The sequence below is a fragment of the Rhea americana genome, unplaced genomic scaffold, assembly GCF_003343005.1.
Source record: "Rhea americana isolate MKP2758 unplaced genomic scaffold, rheAme1 scaffold_82, whole genome shotgun sequence".
Lineage (NCBI taxonomy): Eukaryota > Metazoa > Chordata > Aves > Rheiformes > Rheidae > Rhea > Rhea americana.
In genome coordinates this window covers 3,086,051-3,111,562 of record NW_028187001.1, presented here as the reverse complement: position 1 = coordinate 3,111,562, position 25,512 = coordinate 3,086,051, and the positions used below count along the sequence as shown (strand labels likewise).

The 25,512-nt window shown below is 37.6% G+C and overlaps 1 protein-coding gene across 4 annotated transcripts in view; it reads left to right on the top strand.

Annotated features, from left to right (window-relative positions):
• Window positions 1–25,026, top strand: part of SH3KBP1 (SH3 domain containing kinase binding protein 1) — a 231,679-nt gene extending 206,653 nt beyond the window's left edge. For all 4 annotated transcript variants that reach the window (XM_085323139.1, XM_085323140.1, XM_085323142.1 and 1 more), the window contains 7 exons: window positions 1,550–1,712; window positions 6,105–6,190; window positions 16,526–16,635; window positions 17,935–18,060; window positions 20,359–20,630; window positions 22,040–22,103; window positions 23,968–25,026. In XM_085323139.1, coding sequence (XP_085179265.1) covers window positions 1,550–1,712; window positions 6,105–6,190; window positions 16,526–16,635; window positions 17,935–18,060; window positions 20,359–20,630; window positions 22,040–22,103; window positions 23,968–24,009 — 863 coding nt within the window. In that variant the 3' untranslated portion in view covers window positions 24,010–25,026. The remainder of the gene's footprint in view (window positions 1–1,549; window positions 1,713–6,104; window positions 6,191–16,525; window positions 16,636–17,934; window positions 18,061–20,358; window positions 20,631–22,039; window positions 22,104–23,967) is intronic.
• Window positions 25,027–25,512: the final 486 nt, after the last annotated feature.

Genomic DNA, 25,512 nt, shown 5'->3' with positions numbered 1-25,512 from the left:
CTTCAAGACACATTACAGAGGACCAAGGAATTAGGTCAAGTAAAAGTGTATTGAATAAAAACTATTAGTGAACAGTAATCATTCACTGGACTATTACGACTCTAATGTGTATTGTGTTTTGCTGTCAACTTTTGATTCCTATACTGATTTAGTCTGTGCCTGAGATGTTCACATGCTATAACTTCTCAGAGCATTCAGGTTCTGTTCTTTATTTAAATAGAAAATGGAAGTGTGAGTTGTCACCATTTACTAGACTATCTAGTAGCCAGTGAAGCTCAAAACTGTTTAGAGTGTTTGGCTCACTTAAAAACACAGTAACAAATTGGCCCCTAGCTGTCTGAATGCTATTTACTGAGTTAAAGGCAGACATTGAAATGTATTATGCCACTCTTTCATTTAAGATTTTCTGCTAGAATTTTCAGGAAAAATAAATTTCTGTTGATTGATTTTGTGACCTATGATTCTCTCAGATAGAAACCTAGAACCCATAAATAATACCCTTTAATATTCCAAACACCTCTTATGTGTATACAAAGGTATAATATTCACAAAATAYCATGGACAGTATTGTCAAAGGAAGTGGAGTGTTGACAGACCAAGATATGGAAAATGAAACTGAGGTCGCACTGAGAGTTTTGTACTTGACTTAAGAAGAATATAGTTTTCTACAGTATGGCAGATGTGTTTAGTTTCTTTGGTGTTTGTTTGTTATATTATGTACACAATTCATGTGTATTGTGCTTGATAAAATCACAGAAACTGCATGTTTGGCACTGGATTATTAATATTGTGACATTTCCTAACTATGCATAATCTGTTCTCCAAATGATCCATTTTTTTAATTGGGAAGTTGAAAAATTAAGCATATAAGTCTGTGCTTAGACAACTAAATAAAAAGTATGATTTTTCAGAGGAGTTTACATCTTGCATCTGCACTTGAGCACTGCACTTATCTGTGATGGATTTTGTTGCTCTACCTGCATATTTAGATATTGGCCTGCCATTGCTGAATTTTAGTGCTCACATTTTCATTTAACTGTATTTTGCTTGAAATGCTCAGAACTCTTTTCAAAAATGATACTTCTTTGATTATTCAATAGACTGGTAATAATTTCCACCATTATCATCTTTGTGTTCTTGCTCTTCTAACTCAGCATTGTCTCATAACAGAATTTGATATAAATTGTGCGCATGGGATATTTTCCATTTGTATGTAATTTCTTGCCATTCTTTTTATTTTTTATGTATGCTCAGAAACCAGTGGGTTGCTAGAATCAAAAATACTGTTCACATTCAGACACTGCACACACGCTTCAGCCATGAGGAATTACATGCATAATATTCAGATGGTGCAAAGATCTGATTTGTGGTAAACATTTTCTTTTACATGAAGAATGATTTAAGACAAAAGTGGAAGGAACATAAGCTTATTCTTTTTATACAGTATATCTGCAGTTGAAGAATTCTTGTTTAATTGTAGACTTGTGCCAAATGAATTTCAATTAATAATATCTGTGTTCTCTTTTTTCTGGAACTAATTGATTTAAAGAAAGATCAGAGAGAGAGCAAAAACAGTTAGACCTGCAGAAGCCTTCAGTTCCTGCTATACCTCCGAAGAAACCTCGGCCACCCAAAGCAAATTCTGTGAATAGACCTGGTACCTTGCCCCCGAGACGACCAGAAAGACCAGCTGTGCCTGTGACTCACACAAGGTATTGTTTTTCCTCTATCCAGTGTTTTTTGAATTACTGGAAGAAATCACTATTTGTTTCCTGGTAAAACACATTTAAAGAACTTAGAGGGAAAAAAAGCCTCACTCTTCTAGTCATCTGGCTGTATCATAGCTATCTTCTCAAGACTAGTGGTTTTGGACCTTTCAWTACTAGTTCATACCCACTGATGAACACGCTAATACTGAAATGTCATMGTTTCCATTGCAGAATGTTTGTGAAATAGCTACATCAGTATGTTGTGCCAGTGCTGACTTTTGCTACTTCAAATTATTCCAGCTTAGCAGGGGCACTAATTCAGTGCAAGAGCTTGCTTTCTTGTGTTGAGGAACAGTATTAGACAATAGCCTTTTCAAATGCTGTCAGCTTGGTTTCTGTTTTCCTTCGTTGTTATACATTAATTTTTAGCAAAATACATGCTTCTTCACAGCATGTCCTTTAAGCTGGTGCTGTTGCAGAACACTATCTAACAAGTGACATAAGCTCTAATGTTGCTCTGTTATTACTCTTCAGTTTGTATGATGCTCTATATCAGAGGTGACTACAGCCTTTGGAAAGCACTGAGAAACTGAACTTTGCAGCACAGCTATTAGATCCATTTACTCTGTACTACAGCTGGGAAAAGGCTGTAGAAATTAAACGCCTCACTTAAAGTCCTAATCAAATCTAGATTATAGTCATCAGCTTCTGGATTGGGCAGTGTAGACTCTCTTATACGCAGTGGAGAGAAATAGAAAAAAAAAAAGACAAAGGTACATGCCTAGAATAGGCAGCAGACTATCTTGTAGAAACATTAGAAAGAAGACATACAGAAATAATGTTACTATTGAACTATTAGACTATTAGCTGCCATTGAACTAATGGAGTTCAGATAGATTATATTAATAATGGTGGATTAGATACCAGAATGGAGTTTAGAATAGAGTGGAATAAAATACAAATTCTAGATATTGATTCCCCTCATTCTTCCTCATATGGTTTGTTAAACAGATGCTCTCAGCATGAAATCTGAGGCACGTAAAGAAAAGAACTGCTGCTTGATCCGTGCTGCCAGTTTGGTCTTACTGATGTGCTTTGTGCATCTCTGAGAGCTTACCCCTCTGTCCATGTGTTAGGGCCACAGCTTCTTTTGGACACCTTGGCTTTGAAAATGCTTGTCTAGTTTTTCCAAAATATAGCCCACACCTGCTGATCTCTTGGGCATGCTTGGGAAAGCAAGTATTTGCTATGGCCTTTAGATTTAGCCAAGTGATACATTCTTGGCAAGACCAGTACAAATCCTAGTGTTCAATTTGCTGGCTAGTCATGTAATGGTGTAGCTATTCTTTTGTTCCATGCTTTGCCTGAATTGCTATTATAAATATTGTTTTAACTAGAGCTATGGTTAGCTGTTTTATTTCTCTTTTGCTTTCCTTTTTTCTAACTATGGAAATGTGTAATTAAATAAACCTTGTTTTAGTTTTCTCAGATGTTTCAATTTTCATGTTAACTGTGTGAAAAAGAATAAATAGGAACTGTTTTATTGTTAATTATCCAAATTCTGCATAGAAAAAAATACTTCATTCTTCATACCATTATATTTGAGAGAGTTTTACTTGTAACAGTGATTAGATTAAAACTTAGAAGGAAAGCTGACTTTTAAGGTGATGATGATGTTCTTCTGAAGGTCACAAGTGCTAGCAGTTTCACTATGAATAACTTTATCAGCCACTTCAAATTAATGGATTTATCTCATATAGCTGTTCTGTCCTAGTAAGCTCTAACCTGTAAGGGTGTCTCATAAGAAGAGGGCAGAAAGTACACATAATTATATAATCCTTGGAACAGACTTAGAATTATTTGTTTAATTAAGAACCATGCAGTGTCAAGTGGAAGTGGTCATTTCCCTAAGGTGTTTTGTACATTTTTAAAAAAAGTCAGTTCAATTTAATAAGATAGTAAATATTTTAAAAACTTCTGGTATCCATTTCCATAATCTGTAAGACCTAAGGCAATTAAATAAAAATAGAACCAACAGAATTTTTTGCTGACTCTGGGGGAAAAATTGCTGTAGATGTATAAAGTGATTCCCATGAGATTTTCATTCCTGCTGGTTAGCAAAAGAATTTCTCTTCTAAGTGCCTTATATCTCATGCATCTCACTATCTTTTTGTGGTAATGATTGTTTTTCCAAATTTAATGCCTCCTTCCTTGGAGACAGGTTCGGACTTCAAGGGCAATGAGACAGACAAAAACCATGTGGGAAAGAGAATAGCTGTCAACTTGCTCCAGAGGTTTCACAGCTTTTTTAGACATACAAGTGATTACACAGTTTACCAATGAGTCAAATCTCTGGGGTGGGCAAGTCATAAAGACGTAGTGAAAATGCATTTTCACAATCGGTCTAGACCTATGTGAGGCTATGCTGCCGCTGAAGCAGGCAGGTTGCCTTTCCTGGCAGCCTGTTCCCATGGCCTCCCTTTTGTTAGCACCAGCATTCCTTCGGCCAGATGGGCCGGGGAGTTGGTCCAAGCGGCAATTAATCAGTTTGCAAGGGGATTCTCTTGGTGTGGGTTTCTTTCAGGGTGATCATCTGATGGCCTATCTGCATGGGCTGTGATGGCAACGCGGGGAAGGGAGGGAGAGGATGTGACCGAGGAGGGATGGCTCTATGCCTTTTGTAGCAGTAGGGATGAAGACTGGCATAAGCCACCAGAGTTTTCTTGGTTTTTGTTTTTTGGGGGGTGCTGTGAGATGTCTTGGTTCTTTTGTATTMAAACTGTAAATGTTGTACCTTTCAGCCCTAAAACACATCAACCTAAGAATCTCCTCCAAAGCAGTACCCGCACATCTGCTACAGCCCTGCTGACTCACATGATGCTGTCAATTTGCTAGGAAGTACGAATGTACTAAACAGAATACACAGTCATACTTTTTAAATATTTACAAATATATAAGCAATTAAAAAGTAAAAGACAAAGACACAGGAAAATTTACTGATCAAAGTAGATCACTGGGAATACCCTCATTTATCATCTTACACATCAGTCTGTTGTTCCAGAAATACGTTAAAATTCTTCTGTTTCTTTCTTGGTGCAAACTGTCTGCCATATTGATAATTGTGCAAAACTAGTTTGTTTTTCAGGTCATGAACTGGCTGTCATCTTTTTCAGGTCTCAGAACATGTCACCCTTCCATGGCATTTAATTGGATATAAATTCGCTCAGTCTGTGACCTTCTCTAGTTTTGTAACAAATTTTCAGGTTTTTGTGGTTTTTTTTAAATCCATCATAGCCTTCTTAAAGTCTGAAATAGGATTTGCAGTGACTGTGTTTGGCTCATAAACTGCTGTCCTGAGTTCAGGCGATCCCTCACCACCAAAAGATGGCATCAAAAGCAGAGACAAATGACAAATCAACACATTTTATTTTCTTGTCAATGGCTAATTACTGCTGGGTTTAGGAATACATCATCTAGCTGGGTTGTTTCAGGGACAAGCTATATTTTTACCCAAAGCAACCTGGTAATGTTTCATGATGGTAAATATAATTTATTGCATTAATTGAACTGTTGTTGTCTTGAAATATCACAGTAAATGTCACAGGGATTTTTTTAGTGTGACCTGTGCAATGCAGAGCTACTTACGTACTACTGGCCTGCTTGGTTAAAAAAAAAAAAAAAATCAATAACCAGGTTATTTCTGTAGACTTCTATAGTTGTGGGATAGAAAGTTCTGTGAAGAAAGAAAAACAACCTTACTTACGTATGAATTCCTGTCGGATTTTAAAACACTTCCTCTCTGTAAAGTATCACAGCTTTTTTGACACTTGTGTATTCCAAAGCCTTTTTCAAACAAACTCGATGATCTTGTACCTTTGGACCTGTGGAAACAGATTTCATAGTCTAATCTCGTAAGCAATGTGCAAAAATAAGAAAGAATCGTTTATTGGCGAAGGAGCTGCATTTATGAGTAAACACTAGGAAGTGCTGAGGCACATTATCCTCGYCCAAAGTTTCTCTGGCTCTTTGCAGTATTCTAGGTCACCCATCACGATAGTTTTTGCAAGCCAATTTATGAGCAACAAGTACAAGTAAGATGTTGAAGGATGTCCCTGTGCCCTTAGATCTCCTTCCCGTTGAGATGCTGTGAACATCTGAAGAGCTGTTGAGGACGCTACAGTGTCTAAAATAGGCTTTTTTGACAGGTGTTAAAGAGAAATGAGATAAGGTTAATCCGCAGAGCATGTCTGTTTACCCAGACGGGGTGCTGCAACTCCAGTGCTACAAAGGAAGAACATTTTCCTCTCCCTTCATTAACTTCAAGTTAGCTATCAATTTGCTGTAACCTGCATACAAACTCCAATAAAATGTCTGCTCTTGTTTTTCCAAATATAGGAGTGATAGTCCAAAAGTAGAGTTAGTGGGCAGCGCAGCGTCCAGCACTCTAGAGAAGGACTCCTCTGAAAGAAGCAACGACATTGGTAAGTTATAGCGCTTTTTCAGTTTGCCTGAGACATTTATGRCATAAATGTCTGCTTTTTAGTGACTTTGTTATGATCCAAAAAGGCAGATGGAGGATTTGGCAATGAATGTGAGTGACTTTAGATCAGATTTTAACTGTAGAATTAAAGGAACATTTCTGCTTTACTAGTTCTGCTGTATTTTCCTGTTTAAAAAACCAAATAAATACGAAATAGATATTTTGACTGGGAGGGCTTTTTGTTGTTTTTGTTTAAAAGTCAAGAGACAAGTGAGATGGCCAATGATAGTAAGTCATACTTGTTTGACAGATGTAATATTAATGCTACCATATTTTTAATGCTGTAAAAGCTTGTACATTTGGTGCAGTCAAAAATAACCCATGCACTTCCAGGCATACAAAGGCATAGAGATTAAAGAAAAATCTATTTTACTCAGAGCATTGAGTGCAAAACTGTACATTTCCGTTTAAAACAGTAATTCGTGTTCCTGAAACACGAACAGCTTAATATGGACACCACCTGGAAAGGAGCAAAGCAGGCGCTTTCCCGCTCTGGCCCTCCCGCCCTTGGGCGTCTGCCGGCCGCAGGGGATGTTTCCCGCGAGGGTGCGGCCGGGCGCGCCGCCATCTCGGGCGCCTCCTGCCGCCCCGCCGCGCCCCGGCACCTGCCGCTGTCCGTCTGCCCCCGCCGCAACAGCTGCGCCCGCCCCAACGGCCGTTTCCGTGCCCGCCGCGGCCGCTGCCGTGAAACGCTGAGCTGCGGCCGGCCGGGCTGCCTCCTCCTCACGCTCGAAATGTGCGGGCTTTAATTTCCCGATCCGTTTAAATTACGGCATGAAAATTAAAGCACCGGGTTGATTTCACATGAGGTTAGGAGATTTTTGGCATCCATGCGTCTGCCTTTTTTTTTTTTTTTTTTTAATTGCTGTTGCGGTGCTTTATGATTGTATGTCTTGGAGAACCATGTAATACAGTTTTTCTAGATTTTTATTTGGGGTAAACATGGAAAACCAGAAGCTGGAAATAAATTGCATGAATGTTTTTGTTGTAGAGATTAATATTAGAGAATGGTGTGGCAGTGGAGTCAAATTCTACCATTTAACACTTACAGCCTTATTTTTATAAATTCGTTTCGAAGCTTGTAAGTCTTGGTTTGCTTAGAAAGCTACAAATGCAAATGGCTTACAACAGTGTGATGAAAGAAAACCTTGTTTTGTCCCATTGCTAATTTCCTTGGGACTACTGTCAGAATAAAAGCATAGAGGGTTGTAGTGTTTATTTACTCTTTTTTTTTTTTTTTTTTGACAGAACCTTCAGAAGGATAGGTAGGATATTTAATGTAGACTGATTTTTTTCTAGAACTCAGTTCTTCAATGGAGAACAGAAAACGAGCAAGAGTCCATAAACCAAACCACATTTACAGCATGTTGCAGAGGGTTTAGCTGATGACCGACCTCCTGTTAGCACTAACAAGGAGAGTAAGCTGAGTCTAAGGATAGAATAGTGTGAATACTTAAATGAGTATAACTTGATAGGGTCARACTAGGATGGCATTTACAAGGGCAAATTGTGTTATTCTAGCCTGTTAGACAACTTGCTAAAAGGGGGGGGGGAAGGTTTAGGAGTGAAATTTGACCTAAATATCATAACTGGTACGAATTTTTAGAAGTCTTGTGATGGCTCCTGTAAGAGAGGGTAGCATGATAAATTAAAACGTCATGAGCCAAAACAGTTCACAGTTGATTTATGTCTTTTACTATGCAGAGAAGTTGGCAGTTGAGACAGTTTATGAGTAATGTTACTGAAAAGATTTATGATAAGTGTGTTAGATTTYTGATTTATTAATGAAGAGATCAGTGGGTTGGTGAAATCTGGTGGGTAAATGAGTTATTGGTAATGATGATAATGATGGATGACTGAGTGGAGTGTCCAGTGTATTCAGACCACTGATGGATCGGGCAGTACGAGTCCATATAATACCTAACCGTGTATGTGTTATGCATGTTGCCCTAGTGTCACATATTCTTCAGGGAGGACAATCTCAGCTTTGATTGRAAGGTTCATCCTTTCAATCAAAATTGAGGTGATTAATCTAGCTGTTTGTTTTCTTTTCATGTAATCCAAATTCATAGTTGAGCTAGTGTAAAGTTATGTGACAGATACATCAGGGCTTAGGAACCTTTAGAGAATATGAGAGTTAAATGACTTTTGTAACAGCTCTGGTATATGACCAGTTGGTCACTCTTTATTCCTTCATTATCCTAATGTGACTCTAGGACAAGTAGAGCTCCTGTAGGGAAAAAGGGAAGAAGCAGCAGTCAGCTGCAAGTTGCCTAACCCTGTTTCATGCTACTGCTAAATCCCAATAGTGAGTGGTGGGATGGATGCTACAGCACTCTCCTGGCTTTTTTGCACTAGTGACAGCAAGCTGCRTAATGGCTCTCTCTTTGTCAGTGCTTGCTGTTTATAGCCAGTCATAAACTCTCTGAGACTCTGTGAATCTTTCAGTGCATGCAAAGGCACTGGAGAGAATGGACTGATTTTAAAAGCAAAAAGCATATTAAAGGTAGGCGGCAAGTAGCTTTCCATTTTGAAGCGAAGGYGAAGAAGAAAATGGGGTCCTTCTGTGTACATTTGCCTCTCCCCTCCCCCCAACAACAACAAAAAAAAAAAAACACAAGTGAACAACAACAAAGTCACCAGTTCAGTCAACAAATGCAAAACAATTTGCAGCAGGGATTTGGGGGATCCAGGTTCAAAACTTGTGTGCAGTTTAGGTCCTCATTCTAGATCAGTGTGTTAAATGCTTGTTTGTTTTAGAAAAGGTATTTTTCTATTAATTCTCTATGAAGTTTTCCACTTGAGAAGGTTTTGGCATCAGTGGACAMAAAAAAAGTTTTGGTGTCTTTAACCACAGAACACCTACAAAAGTTTTACTTGACTTTACCAACTGACAAAGTCGCGTTTGCTTGAGCAAGGCAGAGGTGATAACACTGTGCACATTTTTTTCAGTCTCATATATAAAAAGTTATTTTTATGTAAATGTTAGTGCATGGCTTGATTTCACTAGCATGTTATGCTGAGTTGTGACTTGACATTTAAAACTGTTGATGATAATACAGCACTGATTAAAATTTTGCCATTTGTATTAACAAGGGCAAGTCCTGTTCAGCAACATGACTGMTAATTGTAATTACAGTGGCAGCTATTACCACTGTTGGTCTTGCCTTTGCTTCTTCCCATGATCCTTACAAAAAAGTTGGAAAAAAAGTTTTCAGAACATATTATATAAGATGAACCATTCCCTTTTCCTCCTSACTTCTTTTGTTTTCTTTTTCCCTATGTTTAGTGATGCCTTTTCTTTCCTTTCCACACATATTTCATCCAGCTTTTCCTATTTACATCTCTTTGCCATGGGTAACTCTTCTTCATTTCAYGAGGGTAAGGCTACTTTTTCCATTTCTTTTCTGTTCTTTCTTTTCTTYTGTTGAAAATGAATACCTAAGTATTTTTATAGACAACCTAATGTGTACTTGGCTCTTTTGACTTTTTAAATTAGAAGTTGCAGCTGAGTGTACTGTAACAGACAATCTTGCACTGTAGCATTGACATGGAATATAATCATTGTAGTTTCTGTTATTTTACCATAAAAAAATTCAGTGACGTATGTGAAGTACATGATCTATATGTGCTGCTTGTCAATGCTGTGTTCATTAATCTGTTCTTAYAGTCAGATGATGGCATCACAAACTTTAATGTGTATATTTTGTTGTGATGTGTGTATATGTTACAAAACAGAGATACTCAGCAACACTCCAGGCTAGTTTTCTAATCTGAAGTAGGAAAAAAACCCAGAAATTTGAGAAGTATTCAGTGGTTCTTAATGGGACTTGCACTACCACGGCGCTGAACATTTGTCTCCAGCATTGCTATGGTTAAATYGTGATAGTTGTATCTGTTTTAAAATCTGCTGTACAGACTCCTATTCTGGAATGACAATGTCTTTTGGGGCTTAGTTTAAAATGCTTCCAAAGCAACATAGGCTACACTCTTCTACCCGCARAAAAGTAGTCCATATGGAGAAGCATATTGATGTCAACAGTTTAAATTCACATAACTTGACTTTTAGAATGTGTTTTTGTTTTTAATTTCACAAAAAGAATATTTCTCAGGGCTAGTGATGTGATAAAGAAACAACTAGTGCATTTAATAGCTTATTGGATCAAGCACTACTGCTTCCAGAAAATTACCAAATTATTCCAATTAATTAGGGGTATTGGATTCTTTCTGCAATGTGAGTGAAGATTAATCCTAATTCTTTTAACTATACACACACTGTGGAATACTGCAGTCCCAGTAAAGGCTTGCATATCCAAAATAGGATTGCTTTGAAGGAGCATTTAAAATTATAAGAATTTAAGCTAAGTAATTTAAAGAATAAGCTAGGAACAAATAAAARTAATTTATGTGCTGTGGAAATGCTCAGTTAATCCACACAAGGAACAGTCTCACTGTTTTGCAAAAAGACTGAGCTGCACAGGCACTTCCCATGCAGAGCCAAGTGGACACAGCTTTCCAGTATTTTTCCTGGCTCCTTACACATTTTGCATATTAGTTACGAAAGCAGTTAATATCTTCAGCAGTGCTAACAACAGGCACATACGCATTTGTTGATTCCTGCTGAAACAGTGTTGGCATGATTTTCTTTTTAAGGGATTCCCTGAAAACTAGTTAGTGTGAACGCATTTTTCAGAGTTTCCTTAGACTTTAATCTTCAGATCCCTTCCTGATGGCTCACAGAGTACTGGCTGGACCCATGCTGTTAGCCATATTCTTTTTCTTTCTCTCCCCTCAACCTTGGTACTAAGTGCCTGGAAGAATAATTAAAAATTACTACTACTTTAAAAAATCCATCAAAAAAACCCAAAATAATCTATGTATTGTGTTTCCTTGAGCTGTATCTATAGTTGTTCCAGAGCTATTATAAGCTCATATTTGTTAGCAGAGGTGATCATTGTGGCTCTGAATGGGAAAAAAAGTGATTTAATAAGCTTTGGCCCATGCTAGGGAAAAAGTCTGAAACTCTTTCCAGTAAAAAGTTGTAGAATGGAGCATTTTTGTGTTTAAATCACAAGCCATTGTACTGTAAGACATTATAATTATTTTACCTGRAGACATGAAGTAAAAGTTGGAGAAGGTAAAGTACCAGTGAATATAAGGGGTTGAGRACAAAGTGCAAATTATATCATAAAGACAGAAATTTGCCTAAAATTGTTATTTCCTTCTGTGCTACGGTTCATATTCATTTTAATATAGGAAGGCAAAGGAGCAGAATTACACAAGTATGTTAAGTTGTAATATTTATGTCAGTGAGTTAAAATTACCCATAAACATAGATATGAATTGTGAATATTGTAATTAGGGATATGGTAATGGTCCATTAAGTGATATAATTGGGTCTCTTGCCCTGGAGGGTCCTGAGGAAGGCAATAAAACAGAAATTTAAACTGTTCTCCATGTGTGTCAAATTGAGATGCCTGAAAACAGCATATCCATTTCTTATAGCTCAGTTTTCTTGACCTTTCAGTTCTTCCTTGGCATCTTCTGGATCGTTAAAAATAAAATCCTTATGAGGACACCTGCARGTGGTTAGCAAGGCTCATTATGGCAGCTTTCTACATTCAGCTCTTCAACTAATGAATCTCAGGGTTAAAATGTGAAAAGATAATTGTATGCTCTAGGAAAGGTGCAGTAGCTCCTGGAGACGGCTAGATGGGCAAGCTTCCTTCAGCCCAAACAAGGAGGCAGGTGGGCAGGCCTCCCAGGTACACCGTGGTTAAACTCTGAAAACTCTCCTGCTGAAACCCAAATCTTAAAATTGACTCTGCCGTTAATAATGGATGAGATTCTGCTCCTCTGACTCTGCTGAGAGTACAGCTGTATTCCTTCAAGGGTAAAGGGCTGCTCAGCATGGGGGAACTGGCGCAGTCCGGGCACTTGAGGTACTTAAAGTAATTGTGGTCTTCTGAAAGTTCCCAGTAGTGCACAGATTCCTCATGGAGTTAGTGGTTCTTCCTTGTATTGGATGGACAGTAATTAGTGCAGATAATTTCATTTGCAGTATCTCCGCCTCATCTGTTGTATGCAAAGCTTTCAGGCATGATATATTTAAAGACAGTACAGCATTTCACTAGCCTATTGTCAGTCTTTCAAATAATACTGAGTATGATGAAGAAATGAAGTCTACCTCTGTGGCTTTTGTGGCATTATCTTCTGCAAATGAATTGAGTGCCGCCTTTGCCTCATTCGTTCCAGCTCTGCTGTATTTCTGTTCTGTGAAACCTAGCTATTAACRTTCTGAATATATTGGTTTAGGTATTATCAATCACTTTCCATTTCAGTTTACTCAAGGTGAAATCTCTCCGCTAATGCAAAAAGCTTTCCATCTTCATCATGTATAATTGACTTTTTCCAAAGTCTAAAAAACCCTAGCTTTAAGATAAAATTAAAGCCTAGCCTTTTTTTTTTTTTTTTTTTTTTTTTTTTTTTTTTTTTTTTTTGCCGAAGTAGTAACGGAGAGCAAAGGGAGGAAGAGGAAGCAGAACCATTTAACTTTTTGGTTTGGGATGCTTTTTGGGGAGATTGAAGGTTTTTTACAAGTACAAGCTCAGAACTCAAGAACTTTTTCCTCAGATAATTGTTTATTTTTCTAAACTTGTATTTTTTTAAAAACACCATCACCTATCTCCAAATGAACATAGCAATGGAGAATAATATCCTATTCTTAACTGTCATGGAAAGATACCAGAGAATAGTTCTTGCACAGCTAACATTTTTCGTTTTCGCTAAATATATTTATTAAATAAGCCAGATACTTAACTCGTATGTAACAATTATGCCAGTGTCTTTCCCCCCATCTTGTGAGTTAGCTCAAGAATTACCAGCTTGATCAGCAAGACAGTGATAATGATGAATGCATCTGTTTATTTGTAGAACAAATATTACCTGTTATTTGAAGGGTGACTTCTGTATGTTTAATATAATGTCCTTTAGTGATTTTTATTAACAGTAGAGAAAGCTGGTCCACTGGATGCTGATGCTGCCTGACTGGCAATTAATATGACTTTGAATACAGTAGRTGAGACTTTATTTTTAATGGCCTCTCCTAGAATCCAGCCTGTACTTTTTGCCTAGTACCTCGGTTTAAGCTCCCAATTTCTGATAGATACAGAAATACACATCAAAGTCAAATGTCTGTATTTCATGACCTCAATGAATATAATATAGTCTCACCCATATAGCCTTACTTTCTGTTAGCAAAAAATAGTAAAATAACCAGCATAAATGAATTCATTACTGAATCTATAGAATTGATGATAGTGAAGCAGAGGTCTCTTGCATGRTTGTGTTCCTTATTTTTCTTTACCAGTTTACTAGATGGGAATTTTCTTCAGTGAATACTTCATAGGTCATGGCGGTGGTGATAATCTTGGATGTAGAGAGGATTGGGAGAGAAACACACATCTAAATAAGAAGAACAGAAAGAGGGGAATAAAGGGCATATGGAAGCACTGGAAATGGATTTTCTGTTTTAGCATTGTACCAAGTTTCATCTCTTACACTTAAATAGAAGTTCATTTATAGTATCAGCTGAGTGGCTATGATTTCATTAGTTTGGCAGCAGGTTTCACCTGCGGAACTTTTTAAGAAGAGCTCTGCTCGTTTTAAAATTCAAGGCAGGTGTAGACTGCCTTAGTTCATTTTTTTGGTTATCAGAAGTGCATTCAAAAGCAGAAAAAATGGACTGTTGCTAAATTTCTTCACATTATTTCTTGATAAGAAAAGCTTTGTGCAGAAGTTCTTGTTTCAAGGTATTCATAAAATCTGAAGCAGATTTTATTTGCAAATGCTCATGGGTCTCCTGGGCACAAATTTATACTCTCTTTTGCTGTTGATCAATAGTACGTTTTTACAATTTTAATACAAATATTTTATTATTCTGATCAAACATAGAACTCTAGCTAACAATGAGTTTATTTAAGCTTAAGGAACACACAATTAATAACTGCACTGTTTTTTTCATGGGTTCTACATTTTGGTGCAATTACTTACCTTCTGCAAGAACAGAGGAAGGAACGGTGGAGCTTACCGTGGCAGTGGCAAAAGAGAGAGAGAGAGCAGACATGTATGGGAGCATTCTTAGACTTAGAGACAACTTCAGCCAATTTACTGTCTCCCAAAGAAGTAATCTATTCTTCACCTCGCTTTTATGCTTCTATCAGTTCTCTGGAGCTTCTTTCTACGCACGTGTTGGTGTAGCCAGGCACACGCTAGTAGAAAATAAGATGGATTAATTTGTAGAAAAAGTGAAAATTAGTGAAAATAAGCTGAATTTAAACTAATTCAGGGGAAAAATAGTTTGGAAAGAGTGGATGGGTACAGAGGGAAGGATTGCTTCAGCCAGCATTTTTACCAATGTATACAAGCTTCATGTATTTATACAACTGAGTGCATATTTTTTGATGGCAGTATTTTCTCGCTGTGCAGYTTAACAAAGTAGCATAGAGTGATGAAAACAAAGATAATTTGTTAAAACATATGTCACTGTGCAAGTCATTTAGTTATCTCATGCCTCAGCTTCAAACTGGGTATTACTGGAAAGCAACTCTCCCATATGGGCTGAATTTTTTCCAGAAGATGAATTTTTACTTCCGTATCTCTTCTCCCCAAATGCTGACATTCTGTAGGACTCTAGATAGGTTTTGTATAATCCGTTGATGTTAGCTCATTCTTACACTAAAAGCACTGTAGCCTCACCTAATCTGTGGATATATTTGAAGCTTTGGATTGTCAAATCCTCAGTGACAGACTTTATGGCATACCATAGGATGCAGACTGCAACAGTCAACAAAAAAAGCAAAGAGAGAAATACCTGGTAGAGGACAGTGGGGTCACTGGTTATATATAGGAAGGGTTGCTCCAAAAATAGAGTGGTGTTTGGAAGTGAATAACCTTAGACTGTTTTAGAGCTATTGAAAGAAGTGTCTCGCTCTCTTCTTTTTTTTTTTTTTTTTTCCCTGGAGATGAAAGAATATTACTAAATAAAGCATGTCTGATCCCTTTTCACTCCTAGCAGCCAAATCATGAGTATTTGGGATCAATTTGAGTGTCCTTCATAGTTTATTGACCCAAATAGGTTTGTTTTTCCACTGTGTAATGTTGGGGGGGGTTGTAATATGGCAGGAAATCTTCAGAGATTCATTTGTTTTTAACTTCTGAAAATTAGTTGCCTAGTGTGTGTGTGTGTGTGTGTGTGTGTGTGTGTGTATTTTATATATATATATAAACGATTAATGTCTGTTTTCTCCTACAGAAAATAGCCTCTGAATAATAAATAGACTTTCAGCATTTGATTCATATCTGAAAGCAGTTTTACAGAACTTTGGATTTATCAGCTCTTTAGTGTCTCTTGTATGTTTTCTGTATAATTTTTGCTTAACATACGCAGTTAAAAATTGAGGTAGCTGAAATTGATATAACCCCTAAAAAAAGATGAATGGTCTTAAGCCATTTGATTCAGGCGTGTATTCACAAGCTGCATTATTCCTTCACCCGTCACATCGATCTTTCACGTAAATATGCTACCACGTTCCTGAATTCAGTAAACTAGCACTCCCCCAGTATATTCCACTAACTGTAAAGACAATCCAGACTCTATTCCAGTAGACCTGGTTATCCTGGGCTCTGCTTTGGTTTCAGGAGTCTCTAGGTGTTTTACTATCTTAAGCTCAGGGCTGTTGAAGGTACTGCTCTCATCTATAGTTTCGTGGTCCCTCCCAGCCCARTTGTTCTCTTTCTGTGATCTCCTAAGCAATGGTGTGGGCTGYGGCAGATGTAGTGCTGACATTACAGTTCTTGGGGCAGTGTGTGTGCTGTCTTCAGTCTCCAAATATTCAGAAGAAAATTTTACTAATCTCTCTAACAGCAAGAAGGAACTTTTGAAACTGTGTTTTCGATTTCATGCCACAAGACCCATGTTGTCATTTAGTATTCTCTGTACTGGGTATAAACAAAACCAAAGGCTACTCTAGCATTCCCCTCTGCTTTACTGTGCTTAAGATGGAAGAGTAAGTGTGCTTGGCAAGGGTGACTGGATTACAACTGTCTTTGACTTGCAATTTTTTGTTAGTGACAGTGTGGTGGCTGAATGTGTAAAATACTGTGACACAAGGGGGAAAATGGGATTTGATTTCTTTGAAATTTAAAAAAGTTCTGATTCTTTTCCTTTGAGAACATCCATCAGAAAATCAAATCAATTCTATTTTATATTTTGAAGACTTGGAAGGTTTTGACTCTGTAATACCAATTGCTGAGAAGCTTAATCATCCAACTACAACCAGACCAAAAGCTACTGGCAGGAGACCACCCTCCCAGTCTCTCACATCTGTAAGTTAGTTTTCTTTTTCTTTGAAAAAGATTTTATTTTCTGGGGTTTTTCTTTTCTTCTACTGTCTGTGTTTCTTGGAACTTTCACCTACATTTACACAGACATTTCTTCACGCGTAGCGGGAGGCAGAGAAATGCAGCTCAGGAAAATCTATGTCAAAAGTCTGCAGTGTTTGAATACTAATGTTTAAAACAGTCCTTTACTTACAGAAGTTGTACCCGTCGTTTGGCTGCTGCCAGGTATCTCTTGCCAACTGTAACCAAGGCCAGAAAAATTCTTCATAAAAATCTTCGGAATAAACAAGTTTTTGCTAAGTATGAAGGATTTTGAAAGCATTTCCCAAAGGAAATCCCTTGTTTTCTTCAGGACATTTAACAGAGATTTAGGACAAATAGATCGTTGTCAGTCTTCCAACACCTCTCATGAGCCATTGTGCATTTCGCCTCATTAAGCTCAATATTATAGAAGTAAGAGTGAGTTAAATTTCACTCTCTAATGTCCATTTTAAGACAAGCTGGCCTCATAAAACATTCTTTGGAAACCAGTGCTCAGTTTTTAATTGCCTTTTTTGGGGGGGATTTGGGGTTTGCTTTCATGTTTTTTGTATTCTAGTGTATTGGAATGAGAGCGATTYCTCAAGGTTACCCACATTCTTATTGCTGAGAAAAAACAAAGTGGAGGGAGGCTAAAAGCATTGTTGTGAAAAGCTTTCAAAAGTGGCTATGTACATAAATACCTAAAAGACAAACTGAAAGTTTTTTCTTCCCGTGTAAAATCTATGGGGGAAGAGACAAAGGGTGGAAAGAACCTGCCCCCCATTTGCAGCCTTACAAAGCGGCCGGGTGTAGTGGCCCTGCCGTGCCGGCAGYGTGCACAGGTAACAGCACAAGCCCTCTGAAGGAGCCGCATACGCAGCCACCCAGGYGGCAGATCTGACATCCCTGCAGTGCAGTGCACAGTGTCCTGGCCAAATAGGCAGAGCTCTTCTTGTGGACAGGAAGGTGCTTTCATGTTTTAATCAATGCAAAATTGTAGCTTCACATTGAATCCAACTCTGAATGTTTCCTATTCCCTGTCTGCTTTGAAAGAACTCTARCCTTGAAAACATGACTTAAAGAAACCAAGGGAGGTAATGACCTGATTGTAAGCTTCGTTACCCTTGAAAACGGTAACTTAGAAAAAAAAAAATGTTATCAGATAAATACTTTTCTTATGCCTGTGTTAAATTCTTACTTAATGAAAATATTTGTATTTTGTCCCCTTCTCGGGGTGTGCGTATTTGTGTTTTGTTTACATAGTCCTCCCTTTCAAGCCCGGATTTTTTTGACTCGCCAAGTCCTGAAGATGAGAAGGAGGAACATGTTTCCATTACACAGAAAACTATTGAAGTATCAAGGAAGTCAAGAACGGTTACAATATCCCAAGTAAGTTAATTGGAATTCRTCTGCTTAACCTTATTGCATGCATTTTAATTTTTAAAATATTATTCAAATGCTTATTTTTAAAACTTAATCCAATAGTCACCTTGATAACTAGCCCCTTAAAGAAGCTTAAAAAATACTAAGATTGTTCCATGTTTGAAATGCAAGATTAAAGTGAATGGCACAGTTAAAATATCTCTAGTGTTATATTATGAAAAAATCATTCTAGTGTAAGTATGTGTTACAGAATCAGAGAAGGTAAGGAAGCAAATTTCAGAAGCAGCAGCCCTTTTTTGCAACTGTAAATTGAGTTTATATTAGGGGAGTGTGCGAGTAGAGAAATTATATCTCTTTGACCCATTCTAAGTGTACCTGAATTTAAATTTGCAAGTTTAAGCACTTTTTATACCAATATAACTCTGTCCATCTTACGGGCTTGTGCCATTCTTACTGTAAATTGATACAAAACTATAAAACAATAAAATATTACAGAAAGATTGTAGATCAGGCTCTAGATGTTGGAGATCTTTTTAATACATATTGATACTTTTCATAATACAGACATTACATGCTTATAGTGTAACGGTTACTTGAAAGATGAAGGCATGCATGTCTGTGATCAAGTTACAAAGATAATGTTTTGCTGTATGGCTCCCTCTTCTGGGAGCACTTGAATTAACCAATACTCCTGGGCCAACATTTGTAAATAATACAGTGGTGTGACAACTGTATGTAGATGTGCTTACACTGCTGTCAGAAAGTAGATGCGAATGGTCATTTTAGCTCTGAAATAAGATGCTCAGTGTAGTTGACTCCAGCTGTGCTTTGGTTACTTGATTCGGGGCTGAAATTTGCCTAACATCTCTTTTCAGTCCAAAAGAAACTTACATTCTGTAAAGATTCAATAGCAATGTAAGATCTGTTATAGGTGCACATTACTCACCTATACACATACATATAAAATACTAGAAGAATTAAATTATTGATGTGACAAAGTCAAGCATCAAAGCCACTGGAGTAATCTAATGTCATTTTTGTTTCTGTGCTCACGCTGTTTTTCCACAAAACCCTTGTTTGCGCAGTGCTTGTCTGGGATGRGTTCTGTACTCAGTCCCACTTGGTGGAGGAGACTGTTCTCTGCAGAACTCAGTGGACTCCAGACATCCCTCCCCACCACAATTTCTCCTAATTTTCATCTGACTACTAACTCTCTCTCAGTTTCTTTGTCCAGTTAATGCTGCTGCACCAGTTCTCAAGTCTTGTCTTAGACTGTATCTTCTTCACATACCTTTTTTTTTTTTTTTTTTACCAATATCTTGCCCTGTTTGCCATTCAATTTCAGTATCTCTTTCCCCAAGATAAGTCGGAAGGTTGGCTGGTGTTCTWGTCATAACTCTTGGTCAGATCAGTTTTTCAGACACTGCTGGTTGACATCATAAAATGCACATCTTAGCATTACCAAATAACAATATAAWAAGTAATTAAGATTTACCTTACTTGCTGTTGTGACTTGTACACTCTTCTGTGTATGCAGTAAAGTGACTAGTCATACATGGTAGGTAGACTTCAGATCTTCTCTAGCTTCTCTAATGTAAAGGACATTGGACTGCAGTTCTGGAAGTATGGGGTCCTTCTGAGCTAAGGCACAGATTTCAGAGTGATTARGTTAATGCTGTCTTTGATAGTTGCGAGGATTCTCACATGCTTTGGTTAACATTGGACAACACAGTAAAGTTATGTAATTCTTGCATTTCTTATTAATATGTTATCACTCTGAAGTCATGCAGTTTATTTGTCTTTATATGTCATACTGACAAGCAGAGTTAAGGAATGTTTACCTCTTCTTGTAATGCTAAGGGGAAAATGTAACACATTTCTTATTTTTAAAATAATATTGGGTGTTTTAAAACAATATTGGCCTTCAATAGTTAGTTGGAAGTCATACATGAAATTTGCATATTCTCATAAACTTGTGAGAGAAACACTGAGTATTTGTCATTCAGAGTTCATTTCACTGTTGTGCCTGAGACCTCAGAAACACTTTTCCTGGTTGGTTGTAACAACTGTGGAAACTCCTGYGGTCTCTATCTGATCTTATAGGTCCAGACTGGACCCCCTGTGATACATATGTACAAAAGGTAATRTGACTGACTGTTGCATCTCACGCTTTGGCCATTACTGTCTATGTTTGATTTTGGACTTTAAACGTTATTACAGAGCAGTAAAATGCTTAGTTTTTGTTAGAGGTCTAGTTTTCATAAAGCTTTCTCCACATATTAAAAGTGATTCTTTTTGTTATAGGTGTCTGAAAATAAAACTTCCTTGCCTCCAAAACCAGGAGGTTTGCCTAGTGGTGCTAATGTACAAGCATCACTCTCCCCTTCACCATCACCTGGATTTCACTCAATTGCTATGGGAACAACAGGCCACAGGTCAAATTCCCCATCCCTGTTTGGTACTGAAGGAAAGCCAAAGACTGAGCCCTTGAGCCAAGGTCAGACTGCCCTGGAGGAGCTGAAAACACAAATTAAGGAGCTAAGAAGCATTGTTGAAACAATGAAAGACCAGCAAAAGTAAGTACTGTGAATCACAACTTTTGTTGGGATGTGTTTGTTAAATTGGCTATGTCAAAGTACACTCCAGGTTTCTTTCTTCTTGAATCTTCATATATGTTATTCTGCAAGGATTTTGCATTCATGTTTGTGAATGATTTTTTTCCAATGTTCTCACAAAAAGAACACATTCAGAAGTGAGAACCTCTGAAAAAAACATCTGGCATTATTAATCTGTAAGAGTGGTTTTTATTCTGTTTTTTGACATAAGTAGATGTCTATGGGCTTTTGAGTTTCAAASTGTAAGCAATGAATAAGGTTCTTCATAACTTTACATAGTTTAATCTTTCAATAACTATTTGAGTGCTCATGTACATTATCTTAATAAGGAGATGAATTTGTACTAGTTACTAACATTCTTAAATTGTTTATTGTTAGATTGTTAGTGCATTTGCCCAGAAAGCTTGTATTCCAAAAGAAGTAATTGAATTGCCCATAGGACAGTTGATAAGCTTTATGTTTATCACTCTGAATCTTACTATTCTAGGATTTGATATCTTTTCTTTAAGCTGCTGATTTCTCAGGAGAAACTGGGGATGTCTCATAGTTTTTGYTGTTCCTGAGAATATTTGATGTCTTGGAAATGAAACCTTCACTTACTATCTATTGTGTGTAGCCCACGCAGGAAAAAGAAAAGGGAAAGCAGGATGCAGAGTCTGTAGCGGAACAGGGGCCTGAGGGAGATAAACAGAGTTTTGGAGAAGACAGTGTAGGAGGGCCTGGTTCAGGCTAGAAGTATCCAGAAAGCCCCATGACTTCGCCCCTTCAGCCAGCTCCTGAGGTCTTGTGTGGGCGGCTGCAGCCGACATCCTGCGGCAGTTCTGGCACGGTCTGCTTCCACCTGCTGGGCTCCGTCTTAAGGGCCAGTCAGTCAGTGGGAATGTGAGAAGATGTCCACTCCTGATAACTCTGCTCCTCTTCTTTGCAAAAGAGATGACAGCAAACTCGTACTCAAGAGTCATTAAGACTAATAACAAAGTTGTAAGCTACATTGCATTGTAGGGATATGGGAGCTTAAAATGGCTTAAATACATGATAGTGTGGGCAGGATTTGTGCTACTAGTTACTATAACCCTATGGAAAAAGGTAAATGGATACAAGGTAGATACTGCTAGCCAGGAACAGAAACTGTGGACGCAGGGTTCTTAGCTGGAAGCTGATGATTCATTAGCAGTGTTGGGTTTTTTTTGTTCCTTTATGGATAGTATTACTTCTCTGTGTATTAAATAGCATACAAGAGCATACTTACCTTGATGACTAGTTCTAGGAAAAGAGATAGTCAGGTGTGGAAAACATGCCTCCAAGAGGTGATCTTTCRTTGTTTACGAGTTTAAACATGCATTCCAAATGTTTTTGCCTTCTTTTAACAGAAAAGAAATTAAACAGTTGCTGTCTGAGTTGGATGAAGAAAAGAAGATCCGTCTACGATTGCAGGTATTTAAATTATCATGTTATAGAAATATTTAGCCTAAGCTGTAGGACATACAACTCTGATAAGATACTTAGATTCCTGTGAATCAAAAACTATTAACGTTTCTAGAAGTGAGTACAAAGCACCCTTTGTAGCATTGCCCATCTTTGTCATATATTGCAGCACTGAATTCTTACTGAAAAGCTTAATTGTATAAAAATGTATCAGCACAAATAGGCAAATTCAAAAAAGTAAACACAATATAGATTTCAAAGTATGACACATTTTTAGTCTCAATTGTCTAATTTTGTCACAAGTGACATCTTGTCTTTTTAAATGATTGCTCTCTCCTAGATTTTTACTTTGTGTTAAGTCTTAACATAGTTGAAGTATGAGTTCAGATAGTAAGATTTACGATGTCTGTTCTATGGACTGGATTCAGGTTGTCCCTAATGAAGCATTATAAACAATACAAAAGATGGAATTCTAATTAAGAGCCCAGTTGCTACTACCATAGTGTTGTATAGTACCTTAGCTTTAGAAGTTGTCATATTGATTTAGTAATTGGCCGGGGACCATACTGGCCTCTCTGTGTGAGATTAGTGGAACTGGGCCTCTAGTGGGATCCTTAGCAGTGCTGCTTCAGTACGGAATGACTTCGAAACTGCTTCTCGGGATTTTGGAAAGTGATGTACTTCTTAAGTGTTTTAGTATTGGTTATATTTTACATTTTTATGGTTCAGGTCAAATGTGTTTTTTCGTACTAGGGATAGAAAATCGAATTGTAATTTCTCTGAGCTCTTCTTGCTGAGTGAAGTGCTTTGGCAAAACTGGGGACCTTCAATGAGTGTTTGCTTGGCTGTTGAGTGCGCGTGCTCCAGTCCTGCATAAAGGACATTGTGTATGCGTCTGCATAGGAGCATGGCTTCTAGTAACACACAAGCCATGTTCAGCTAAAATTGAAATATATTCAGATAAAATTGATGAATATTTCTAATAGCAGTTTTTACTTCAGTCTAACAGGCCAAGCTGTTCAGAGCCCTGGGTTCTACTTCCAAGAATGGTTTTAAATCTTTATACCAAGACCTGCACTGATAGTTTTAAGACTGTCGTGTTATAGCTGAATGCTGTTACTCTGGTTCAGATCTTGCTAAGATGGCATAATCAACTTTAAATGAATATGAGAGTCAAACAGCCAAATGTTGCATTAGTTTTAACAGTTCTGATGGTCATAAACTCAGCTCAGTGCAGCTCTTGGTTTCTGTATTCAAGAGAACTGTCTAGAAGTGGTGCAGTTAAGCATTGAGGGTGTTGGTGAAGTATACAGTTGGAGGGGATGATCCAGCTGCTTTTACCACACCACTGTACATCCATCAGGGTCCTTAGGATGCCTGAATGCTGGCTTGATTGATGTAAAGGTACCATCCCTATAGCAAGAACCATCCCGATAGCAAGAGGGACATTAGCTTTTGCTCCTCAGCTACTGACATTCATTCTCAGTGGCTTTATTTAGTTGTACAAGGTATAACTGCAACAGTTGGTGCAGGAACACAGTGCTCATTGTACAAGGTATAACTGCAACAGTTGGTGCAGGAACACAGTGCTCATTCTGCCTCTAATTCCAGGCAACAAGCTGTGTATGTTGTGAAAGTTGTGATTCAAAGAATTCGAAAGGTCTTAAGGCACATCCCACTATTGATACTTGTCTAGCTTTGAAGGGTGACATTCCTTCCAAGGTCTCCTCAATTTGTGAAGTCTGTGGAACTAAGAGTCATATAAAACCTATACTCGACACCTGAGGATAAGATTCGCTTTTTCAAGCGGTACTAGCTGTGTCTTAGTTTGTTAAAACATCTAATGCATCAAAAATCATCTTTGTCTTTTCAGATGGAAGTTAATGATATAAAGAAAGCTCTTCAATCAAAGTGAATACTTGATAGATGGAATGTCGCATTATTCATCATGACTGAGACTCAAATTTATGCCCCAGCCAAAATAACTTTGTGCCAAATGATTTAAGAATTGCCTCAACATCCCTTTATTTGAAGGATTAGCACAAGAGTTTTGATAGCACAACAGAAGTACCAACAACAAGGAAAAGATTTCCACATGAAGCAGTGCTGTGTGGCACTAGTTGTGACTGAAATTGATCTTCCTGTGCTAAAGGCTCTCTACTTCAAGATCATAGGTGAAATGAAAACTCAGGCAGTTTAGTCCATAGTGGTACTATTTTGATGATATTTTTCCATAAATAAAGTGTATTTCAGATTATCTGTTTACAAGCTTTATGATTTTGATTTTTGGTTTTTAATTGTCTTTTGTCACAGATTTTAAAATGTTTGTACTGCATATAGCCAGGAATGAATGTTAACGTTGGGGCTGGAGGGATTATTTTTGCTTCAAGATAGAACAGCCTACTTTTTGTTACGGTTTTAAGTTCTGTTAAATATGCAATTTTATGTCCCCAAATCCCTTACAAATACGTTGTGTACAATAATGTATTTACAAGAAGAAAACAAAAAACAGAAATATCTGGTCTTTGCAATGATTTGTGCCTTTCTTTGCCACACACTGACTGGAGCTGGTTGCAAACCAGACTTCAGTAATGTAGCTATCACAATGACTCCTGTCACTTCTACCGGTAGAGGTCACTCTTTTAATGTACAGCTGCTCAGGCAGTCTAACCAGATCTGTGTTCAGGTGGCATAACAAATGGTGCAGTTGAGAGCAGCTTTGTCCTTATCAGCTGTGGCTTTTTAGCTTTCCTGTTTTTAATAGGCCTCTCCAATTTGAATGTTCACCTCCGCTTGATTTTCATTAGAAAAATTAAATGCCCGCCTCCGTCCCCAATTTTGCACAGAGTGAACAGAATATGCATTATTAAAGCAAAAATAAATAAAAGTAAATATAAAACATGAATAAAAGGTTGTATTATTTCATGCACAAGGTTCTCGTTATTGTGTGACATTGTTTCATTTGCTGTTTGTGTGGTATCATTTGCTAGATTCTGTTGTAAACTTTCTGCCATTGAGAAAGAGAATGATATGTTTTATAGTCCTGCTTTTGCAGCAGGACTTTTCTTTTCCTAGTTTTATTGAACATGCTGCTTGCTTTATCTGTTCTCTTGAAGTTTACTTGTTTGCTTTCATCCTTTCAAAATAACTTCTTCCTTTTTTCTCTTAGTGACTGTTTCATAAGTTCTTTACTGGCAGTGAAGTAACTCCAACCTTGTCAGAAATGTCTCTTGAGTTTATACAAAGCATTTAAATATGGATATTTTTGCACAGTTTGTGGAATGAGTGAGTGATATTGGTGATACTTCAGAGTGATTAAAAAAAAAAAACACAAGGGATCTGTTTATCTTCACATAAGTGCTAGAATTGCTTCCATCCAGAAGATCCTGTGTCACAGCTAAACATCCTGCCTGCCAGG